The sequence below is a fragment of the Nyctereutes procyonoides genome, unplaced genomic scaffold (genome assembly GCF_905146905.1).
Source record: "Nyctereutes procyonoides isolate TBG_1078 unplaced genomic scaffold, NYPRO_anot_genome, whole genome shotgun sequence".
In the NCBI taxonomy this organism is placed as follows: Eukaryota; Metazoa; Chordata; class Mammalia; order Carnivora; family Canidae; genus Nyctereutes; species Nyctereutes procyonoides.
The window spans coordinates 26,014,329-26,024,874 of NW_026575052.1; the positions used below are offsets into that span (position 1 = coordinate 26,014,329).

The following is a 10,546-nucleotide window of genomic DNA, read 5'->3' on the forward strand; positions in this document are numbered from 1 at the left end:
GGGAACCGGCGACCCCGGGGACACCAGGTGCACGGGGGCCGAGGCGGGGAGGGCGGCGAGGACCCAGGCGCCGGGGGCCCCGAACACCCGGGACCGGGGCCCGCTGCCGACCCCGGGACACCGACCGGCGGGCGGCGTGGGGGCCGGGCCCCCGCGGGCCACCCGGCGCGCAGCCCCCGGGCACGCGGCGCAGCGAGCTCGGCCGCCCGCGGGGACTCGTGCGCCCGGCCCGCGGGGCTGCACTCAGCGCGGCCAAGGACGCCGCGGGCCGCGCGCTCCCCGCGGGGCGGGTGCAAGGCCGGGGGCGGGGCCTCTGCGCCCGGGCCGCCCGCACCGCCCATAAAGGCCGCCGGCGGGGCCCCGCTGCACCCCGTCTCCAGCCCGGGCGCTGACTCTCCGTGTCGTCTGCCTGGGACCTCCGTCCTCGCCTCGCCTCGGCTCGAGATGGACCGCGACTGCTCCTGCTCCACCGGTACGGACCCCGGGCTCTGCGCCTCCGGGGGCCACGCTTCCCGGCCCGGACCTGCGTCCTTGGGGCGGGCGGGGCAGGTGTTTGGAGCTGGGGCCGAAGTCGACCCCCGAGTCCCCTCGAGCTGGTCGCCGCGCCTTCGCCCAGCTCCGCAGAGCATGTCTCTCCTCCCTTCGCCTAGACTGTAGAGAGTTGGGGGTGCTGCGGTCACGTCGAGGTCCCCTGCTGCTGGGGCGGGGGGGAGGTGGCTGCTGGCCTGGGACCCAGTGCCCTGTCCAGGTCTCGGGGCTGCCGAGACTTGATGGCAGGTGGGGACCTGGCCTCCTCAGGGCTCAAGACCCGGGGTCCTGGCCGCCAGCCTCAGCCTGGTGCCCTCCTTGAGGAGCCCTCTCCGGAGGGGAGGGGACCTACCCTTCCTAGCTCCAGGAGCGAGCGAGTGGGGCTTCCTTCCCTGGCTTCCATTCCCTGCGCCGAGTGAGAAAGGAGCTCCAGTCCTGGGCACTGACCCAAGGCTGCAGGGAGGCTTTGCGACCCGACTGCTGTGGCTCCTACATGGCTCCCCTGCTCACTGCTCCTCTCTCCCTTGCAGGTGGCTCCTGCACGTGCGCTGGCTCCTGCAAATGCAAGGAGTGCAAATGCACCTCCTGCAAGAAGAGTGAGTCTGGTGGGGTCTTGGGTGGGGATTTGCGGTGACGTCTGGGTCAGGGCGGGGGTGGGGGGGAGCACAGAGGTAAGCAGGCAGGAGCTGACCCAGCCTCTCTGCCTCCCCTGCCTTGAGCCCTTGACTCCAGAATTGGAGCCAAAAGGGCGTGTACATGATTGAGCCCCAATCCCGTTCTAGAACCTAGAACGGGGAAACAAAACAAGCCCAGAAGGTTCCCACCAATCAAGGCAATGACCTGGTACTAGAACTGGGTCTCCTGCCTGCCCATTGAGCTTTCTTAATCCCTTTCATACTGAAGCACTGTGTGAGTTTGGTGACTGCAGTACTTCCCTGGCCCTCCTGGGAGCTGCTAGGCAGGGGGTGCCCCCTCTCTTGAGGACTTTCCTCACTTCACTGTGGTCCTAGGGACAAGGGACTAACCTACATTGTCCCTGGAAACCCTGTCACTGTCCAGGCATTCTGCTCTGTCCTGCTATTGGATGGGGGCAGAGCAGCCTTTTCCTAATGGGTAAGACCCAGGTGTCTAGGGACAGCATGCCATCCTCAAGCCAGGGTCCTCTGGGGCTGGGGGCAGGACCTGGGCTGGGCCTGCAGGGGGGTGTGGTGATCTCTGGCATGCTCTGACGTTCTGGTCTTTCTCCCTCAGGTTGCTGCTCCTGCTGCCCGGTGGGCTGTGCCAAGTGTGCCCAGGGCTGCATCTGCAAGGGCGCATCGGACAAGTGCAGCTGCTGTGCCTGATGTGTGAGAACACCTGTTCCTGATGTATATAGAGCAAGCAACATGTGCAAACCTGCAGTTTTAAAGCATTTTTTTCATATTACTCTGACTTGTTTTCTACATTCCTGTTTGTATAAAATACATGAATTAAATTAAAAATTGTTGAATTTATTCTGGCTGTTTTCCTTGGTGTGCTTTGGAAATAGGAACTTCAAACCCATTGTGGTGGGGGTGGGGCATTGGACTGGAAGCACAGACACCTGGGTTCTGGACTCCTGTATTGGCCCCTAACAAACTGCTTTATGCAAGTCAAGTTACCTTTCCAGCAGTTTCTTGACTGAAAATGAAGATTTGGATGACATAGGGTTATGGGGTGGACACGGTTTCCCTCTACTCTCCTTGGAAGTGTTGATCTAGAATTCAATTTCTATTTTATTCTCAGGATTCCTCGCCACACTTAGATCCTCAGCAAAAGTACTCAGGAGAGGCGCCTGGCTGGCTCAGTTGGAGTGTGGGACTCTTGATCTCGGGGTTCTAAGTTAAAGCCCCATGTTGGGTGGAGAGATTACTTAAAATCTTACAGTGCTTGGGATGGAATTCAATTCTCCACTTGTGAGACTTTTATATACAGGGCTTGCTTCTAAAACACTCAAGGGACCCATTTTTATTTTCTAGCAGATTTGAACTTTGGCAAAATAAACAAAAAATTTTAAAGGCACAATATGTGAAACCCATTTTTTTATTCAATAAATTTCGGTAAATATGAGAAACATTTAAAAATTGTAAAGTGCATATTTATTCATTGAAGGTGTGCATTGAGCACTAGAAACAATTCACAGGATGTGTGACCACCTCAAGTAGCACTGTCCTCAGTATCCCACCAGGGCATCTGCGGGTTTTGGCTGGTGCCCAGCCATTTCCCAGCAAGAGGGAGGGTACCCGAGAACTAGTTCCAGATGAAGTACTTTGTCTGCCTCTGCAGGGTGATGGCGGATTCTGCCCTTGAGGGGGTGGTGGTGTTCATTAGGCAGGAGTGAGGCCCAGAGTGACTTGTAATTAATGCCAACGGTTAGTCCTCCTGGCTATTTGTGGAGGGAATTGCTATTTGATGTTCAATCAAAGGGAAAAGGCATCATATGACCTGGAGTCAGGACCGTGCTTGCCCACAGGTGCCTGGTATGAATGGGGATTTCAGGAGGCGGTGTGTGTCCAGGGAATGGGCTCTGGTGTCAGGCAAGCCAGGTTCACAGCCTTCTTTGCCTCTTCCTGGCCAGACAAACTAGGCAACTTGTTGGTACAGCCGAGCCTCCATTTCTTCATTTATAGAAAGGAGATTATATTGCAATGTGGGAAATTCAATGAGGTAGTGGCCTGGCTTCTAACTAGGGTTTAATAAACACTGGCTATTATGGTCACTAATACATTCACACTGACATTTGTGGAGAGAGACTACTTTTAGCTCACAACAAACTCCAGGGGAAGGCTCATTGGTTTGGAAGTATTACCCTGGGTTAGAGGCTAGAGATGGAATTGGAAACTTGCTGACCTGGGGTCAGGAGGAATGTGGATGACCAGCAATAAGCCCCTCAGGACAGGATAGTGCCACAGCATTTGGACAGACACAAGAGTCTTTCCTATCCTTTATGTCATTTGATCTGAACAAGAACCAGCAAGAGAGTGAACATGCAGGGGCTGAAGTGACTGTGCCAATTTCCAGAGAGTTTAAACAAACTACCCAAGGTCACACAGCTCCTAGTCAGAGTTGTAAACCTATATACTACAGCTGATCTCACCTGCTCGCCTCAACTGGCTGCTCATGTCACTGAAAGTTGCTACAAAATCATATCTATCCATCTATCTATCCATCTAGCTATCTATCTACCTTTTGTATCACTTTGTCATTCCCAGGATTGAGCTTGAAACAGTAGAGAGGTACAAAAGACATACCTCCAGGCGCAAGGGAAGCTTTATCATTTAATTTCCTTCCTTCCTGGAGTGGCTGGAAGCAGATCTAGGGTACCACCTCCCAGCACTGTGACCCTGGGTTAGTAGTCTTAAACTCCTTACGCTTAAACTTTTGCCTTTGGGAAACTGGCTCATAACTATTGTACTCTTTAGGATTGCTGTTAGGGTTCAAATAGCCAAGTGATAAGCAAAAGACTCGAACAGACTAAACACTATGTAGTTGTCAGGAATACTGAAAGAGACAGAACCAGTTGTTTTGGTTTGTTATTTGATGCCAGGTTGGCCTATCATCTAAAAAGAACCCTTTTCGGAGGGGGTTACCCCGTGCTTGGGGAACCTCCATCCTGAGTGGGGTGAACTAGCAGGGCCCAGGAAAGCATCTAGAAGTTTAGGCATAGGAGAACCAGGACAAACGTGCCCACACATCTCTTCAACCTTGGTGGGTAGAAGGAAAGGAAGGGAGCCAGAAGCCTGAGCTCACCGGGCTGATGGCTACAAGAGAGGCTGGAGAGGGTGCAAGGTAGGGACCTAGACAGGCTATGCCCAGCAGGGAGAGGAGGGGGGAGGTCACTAAACACTATGTAATTCTTGGAATGTTGAAGGGAAATAACCACTGTTCTTACTTTGTTATTTAAAGCCAGGTCTCTATATCACCTAAAAGGATCCCTCCTTTGTGGTTACCTCATTCTTTGGGAACGGGCCAGGAGTCAGGTGCCCCGGAGGGCAGCCCCCGGGCAGCATTAGTTTCAACGCAAAGAAGGACCTGCACAATCCGTTGGGCCGTGCAGAACGGAAAGAGGCAGCGGTCCAGTCCCCACGGTGTACAGGATGAAAGGCCCTGAAAGGCCAGCCCCACGTGGGGACACGGAGAAGACACGCCAGGGGAGGCAAAGGTCACATCGCCACGAGTCCTCTGCACACAGCTCTCTCGGGTCGCTCCGCACGCCCACCCTCCTCCCCCGGCCCCACCCCGCCCCCACCCCCACCCCCACCCCAGGCCCAGGTCACGAGGGGGAGGCCGGGTTTGCACACGGATCCGGGAACCGGCGACCCCGGGGACACCAGGTGCACGGGGGCCGAGGCGGGGAGGGCGGCGAGGACCCAGGCGCCGGGGGCCCCGAACACCCGGGACCGGGGCCCGCTGCCGACCCCGGGACACCGACCGGCGGGCGGCGTGGGGGCCGGGCCCCCGCGGGCCACCCGGCGCGCAGCCCCCGGGCACGCGGCGCAGCGAGCTCGGCCGCCCGCGGGGACTCGTGCGCCCGGCCCGCGGGGCTGCACTCAGCGCGGCCAAGGACGCCGCGGGCCGCGCGCTCCCCGCGGGGCGGGTGCAAGGCCGGGGGCGGGGCCTCTGCGCCCGGGCCGCCCGCACCGCCCATAAAGGCCGCCGGCGGGGCCCCGCTGCACCCCGTCTCCAGCCCGGGCGCTGACTCTCCGTGTCGTCTGCCTGGGACCTCCGTCCTCGCCTCGCCTCGGCTCGAGATGGACCGCGACTGCTCCTGCTCCACCGGTACGGACCCCGGGCTCTGCGCCTCCGGGGGCCACGCTTCCCGGCCCGGACCTGCGTCCTTGGGGCGGGCGGGGCAGGTGTTTGGAGCTGGGGCCGAAGTCGACCCCCGAGTCCCCTCGAGCTGGTCGCCGCGCCTTCGCCCAGCTCCGCAGAGCATGTCTCTCCTCCCTTCGCCTAGACTGTAGAGAGTTGGGGGTGCTGCGGTCACGTCGAGGTCCCCTGCTGCTGGGGGGGGGGGGGGAGGTGGCTGCTGGCCTGGGACCCAGTGCCCTGTCCAGGTCTCGGGGCTGCCGAGACTTGATGGCAGGTGGGGACCTGGCCTCCTCAGGGCTCAAGACCCGGGGTCCTGGCCGCCAGCCTCAGCCTGGTGCCCTCCTTGAGGAGCCCTCTCCGGAGGGGAGGGGACCTACCCTTCCTAGCTCCAGGAGCGAGCGAGTGGGGCTTCCTTCCCTGGCTTCCATTCCCTGCGCCGAGTGAGAAAGGAGCTCCAGTCCTGGGCACTGACCCAAGGCTGCAGGGAGGCTTTGCGACCCGACTGCTGTGGCTCCTACATGGCTCCCCTGCTCACTGCTCCTCTCTCCCTTGCAGGTGGCTCCTGCACGTGCGCTGGCTCCTGCAAATGCAAGGAGTGCAAATGCACCTCCTGCAAGAAGAGTGAGTCTGGTGGGGTCTTGTAGGGATCTGGGGACTGGACTGGGTCGGGAGGTGGTGGGGCTGGGGAGGATCCCTGACAATGCTCTGATCCTCTGGCCTTTCTGCCCCAGGCTGCTGCTCCTGCTGCCCTGTGGGCTGTGCCAAGTGTGCCCAGGGCTGCATCTGCAAAGGCGCATCGGACAAGTGCAGCTGCTGTGCCTGATGTGTGAGAACATCCGTTCCTGATGTAAATAGAGCAACATGCATAAACCTGCAGTTTTTTACTTTTTCATTCTACCCTGATCCAGTTGCTACATTCCTGTTTCTATGAAATCTTTGAACGACAATAAATTCATCTAGACTCTTCTGGCTCCAAGTGTCTGGTGGTGTGTTGGGAAGATGGGACTTGATTCTAGTTGGGGTGTAGGTGAAACTGCTTTGGGGGAAGTTAGGGGTGGGGTAGGCATAGGAAGTGGGGACAGGGCAAAGTTTTCTGTGGTCTGGCATCTGTGTCAGTACCTGTGTCACTGCCTACACTCACTCCACGGCCACCTATGGTGCACCTACTGGATACATAAGCATTGGGTTCTCAGTGTTGAGGTAACATTGCGCTTACAGACTGCTGAGGACAGATCATCACTGAATCAAAAAATCACAGAATGTAACAATGCTGTTGGGTGAGCCCAAGCCAGGAGACCTGGTATGGAGAGCTGCATTCCTGTCTGAGGGGACAACTGAAGCAGAGATCCTGATGTGTGGGTTAGCATGTGAGGGGATGTTCTAAGTTCACTTTGGAAAAGAGAGAGCAGAGACCATGTGTCTCATTCATCTGATTGACTTGCAACCTGGTTGCACTACAAATGCTTAGGATGGGAGTGCCACACCACTGTCCCATTTCCCCCTTACCATTTCTATTTCTTAGGTGTAAGATGGGCTGGGGAACTTGGATTCTAAGAAGTACCTAAGTTCCTAGCCCACTGAGGGTGGCACATGGAACATTTAGTGAATGAAATGAGACTCTGCCGGTAGATCTTTCCACCCCAAATGAATGTGAAGCCAACTCCAAGATGTGGCTGTCCTCCTGGGGGCCCAGGGGACTTGAAGGTTTCCAGTTCTTGTCAGTCTATGGAAGGAGAGGCGAGCAGGCCTTGCCCCACAGGATGTGGGAAATGTTTTCACAGAGACCAAATCAGGCTGAAAAGGCAGCCAGCCCCCTTGGAGGCTCTTACTACGGAAACACCACCCCAGGGTGGGTGAGATGGTGTCCCTGCCACCGTTTCCTGGGGAGAGCCTGGCACAGACCTTGTGGCTCTTGGGCAGCAGTGTGACGGGCTAGTGCCTTCTTTGGTCTGGAACTCCTGGTGCCACAGGCACAAATGTGCCCAGATATTTCACAACTCTGCTTTTGGGACTCACAGCTGCTAATCTGCTCCATGGAAGGGTACAGAATGTTTTCATTTGGCCTCATAAACACCATGACCTGGCTTGCAGCTTTTTATTTTTCAAGTCATGTGTGAAGTGGCATCCTTACTTCAGCCCTATCTTCCCAAGAGATGGGTGGGGACATGACCGTTACGGTGTCAGTTGGACAGATTAATGTAGAATAGATTTTAATGATATGGCCACATCAGAATGCCTCATTTAATTCTAGAAGTTAATACCTTGATGATTGTAAAGCAGTTAAGCATGGCTGCTCTGGGGCCAGACTGCCTGGCTAGGACCATAGCTCTAATACTTAGGCAAGTTATATGGTCTGTTGGTGCCTCATATTTCTCATCTGTAAAGTGGGGGCAGTAATAGTGCCTACCCATAGGGTTGTTGTGAGGTTAAACATGGCTGGCACAGTCCCTGATACAAAATAAGTGCTCAGAAGGTGCTACTTCCCTCTGAGCGGCACGGTATCTGACAATCAGTAGGTGATCCATAAATGCTCTCTACTAGATTCAAAGAGCACTTATTGGACTCCTACTATAAGTGAACCATTGTGCTGGGTGTAGAGGAAGATACACACACACACACACAGACACACACACACACACACACACACATCCCAATCCCTTTGCTGGAGGAAGGCTTATTCAGGTCCCTGTTGAATTCAGGGAGCATTTATTTACCATTTCAAGATGCAGTTGCTGAACTGGGGCTGAGTGACACAGAGTCCATGTATCTGCCTTTTGGAGAAGACAGAGAAGACTCTGGGATAGGTCAAGTGTGAGACAAGCTTAGACAGAGGTGTGAAAGCTTTGGAGGAGGGTGTGATTCAATCTGATGGGGAGATAGAAAACCCCCTCCCTTCCTTCCTTCCTTCCTTCCTTCCTTCCTTCCTTCCTTCCTTCCTTCCTTCATATGGGTACTTTTTGGCCAGAACTAATTGGAAAACTGGTGGGTAGGCTGGACAAGTAGAGAGTTAACTCTTCAGGGGAAGAGGGGGAGGCTGGCATGACACCCCTGACCAATGCAGATGCTTAGTATTAGATGAACCAGTCAGATCCTCTCCCCTGAGAAGCAGAAATTCAAGATGAAGTTGGCAGGAACAAAAGGCAACTTTTGTTTTATGGCTCATACCATAACTGGAGCTATGTTATGGGAACAATAAAAAACCCACCTTCATGGGAGCCGTGAGGATGATTAGACCAAGCTACAGATTTGTTTTCATTTCTTTTTCTTTAAGATTTTATTTATTTATTTGTTAGTGGAGGGGAGCATGAGCAGGAGGGACAGGCAGAGGGAGAGGGAGAGAATCTCAAGCAGACTCTGTGCTGAGTGAGGAGCGTAATGTCGGGCTCGATCTCAGGATCCTGAGATCATGACCTGAACCAAAATCAAGAGTTGGATGCTCAACCAACTGAGCCATCCAGGTGCCCCTACAGATTTGTTTTCTATGAGTCTTCCAGGGATCAGAGAGCTGAACACCTGCTGGGAAGAGTCCTGGGTAACAATTTACATCCCTTTGAATCCTAAAAGGGAATCCTGTATCAATTAGGGCCCCTTCAATGACAGCAACAGAAATGGATTCTAGCCAAATTAGGTAACAAAGAAATTCATTGAAAGGGTAAATGGGGACTTTGGAACTGATCAGAAGGATGGAGAATGAGGCCCTGAGAATGGGGCAGGAGCCATGGTGCTGGGGGAAGGCAAACAGCAGGTCCTGTCCCAGGTGGGGACAGGCTGGACTGCCACAGTTGGCACAACTGTTATCACTGCTTCTGCTGCCCTCAGACACCCCCATCTCTGCCACTGGCCACAGCTCTTGTGAATGAATTCTAGCCTGTCCACTAAGGTCTTCACTTCTTGTCCCAGACCCAAAGGCCCCAGCTGGCTGGGGTGGGGAGGAGGCATAGCTGGTCACCTTTGGATTTCCTAGTGGGAGGTGGGCCCCTGTAGAGATCCCAGACTGACTCTGTGGGTTAGATGCCAGTAAATCCCAGGCAGGAAACCAGTGAGCCATTTGGGAGAATTTAATAAAGAGGGTTTTTGTTTTTGTTTTTGTTTTGAAGCAAGGAGTTGTAAGAATTTTTAAAAAGATTTTATTTATGTATTCATGAGAGAGAGAGAGAGAGAGAGAGAGAGAGAGAGAGAGGCAGAGACATAGGCAGAGGGAGAAGCAGGCTCCCTATGGGGAGCCAGATGTGGGACTCGATACTGGGACCCCAGGGATCACTATTCGAGCCGAAGGCAGACGCTCAACCACTGAGCCACCCAGGTGCCCCAAGGAGTTAGAAGAATGAAGAAAACTGAAGAAGAGATGTGAAGCAGTGGAGGCATCATTAGGCCCAGACCTGAAGAGCCAGAGGAAGCGCTGCCCCTGGACAGAGAATAGCTGTAGCTGAAGAAGAGGATGCCCCAGCAAGAGCTGTGACCTTGAGGTGGCATCCAACCTTGCAAGAGAGCCTGGGGAATACATCCAGTGGCCTCCTGCCCTCTCCAACCAGATGCTATTGGGTCCCCACCCTCTGCCTGGCTGATGGAGGGGCGGGTGGACAGTGGATGAGGAAATACTCGGCACACCCTGCAGATAGGCACACCCTGCTGTCATCAACAAAAGCCGCGTTTCTTCCTTGCACCTTGGGAGAATCTCGCTAATCTGAGGATGAATTCAGCTCCTGGAGCTAGAGGGAGAGAGGGGTCCAGGATAATGGTAGAAGCCCAGTAGTGGGGAAGAGGTATGAGGGGGGCTCACTGGAGGTCTCTCAGAGTGCCCGCGTGCAGGTGCTACCATGCAAGTCTGCTCAGAGCCCCAGGGAGGAGGGTGGAGGAGAGACTGAATCACCAGTATCCCCATGGGACACTCCCCGGGCCCCGCCTACGGTATCACAGTACCCACTAACCCGCCCTTTCAGAGTGATCCCTGAGGCCCCTCCTGGCTGGCTGAAGCCCCACACCGCCTCCCACTCTGGAGGCAAAGCCCTGAAGTCTACGATTGAGGCTGCCTCGCTTCCCTCACCCACCAGCCCCCATCCCACCACCACACCCAGTTCCTTCCTACCCCTCTCCCTCCCTCTGCAGACCTTCTATCTAGCAGGGATGGGGAGTTTGGTATAGAAGTTGTGGGTTTTTGCCCTGCAGCAAGCAGTGGGGACATCCCAGG

At 55.2% G+C, this 10,546-nt stretch overlaps 2 protein-coding genes across 2 annotated transcripts; both read left to right on the plus strand.

Moving 5' to 3' along the window:
• Nucleotides 1–322: 322 nt before the first annotated feature.
• LOC129513977 (metallothionein-1) lies at nucleotides 323–2,021 on the plus strand. The gene is made up of 3 exons (XM_055332476.1): nucleotides 323–472; nucleotides 1,059–1,124; nucleotides 1,780–2,021. The coding sequence occupies exons 1-3, from the start codon at nucleotides 445–447 to the stop codon at nucleotides 1,869–1,871; spliced, it is 186 nt and encodes a 61-aa protein (XP_055188451.1). The 5' UTR covers nucleotides 323–444; the 3' UTR covers nucleotides 1,872–2,021.
• A 3,149-nt stretch (nucleotides 2,022–5,170) lies between these two features.
• Nucleotides 5,171–6,329, plus strand: LOC129513979 (metallothionein-1). Its single transcript, XM_055332477.1, has 3 exons — nucleotides 5,171–5,325; nucleotides 5,914–5,979; nucleotides 6,090–6,329. Exons 1-3 carry the CDS (start codon nucleotides 5,298–5,300, stop codon nucleotides 6,179–6,181), a joined length of 186 nt encoding a protein of 61 aa, XP_055188452.1. The 5' UTR covers nucleotides 5,171–5,297; the 3' UTR covers nucleotides 6,182–6,329.
• The last annotated feature ends 4,217 nt before the right edge of the window (nucleotides 6,330–10,546 follow it).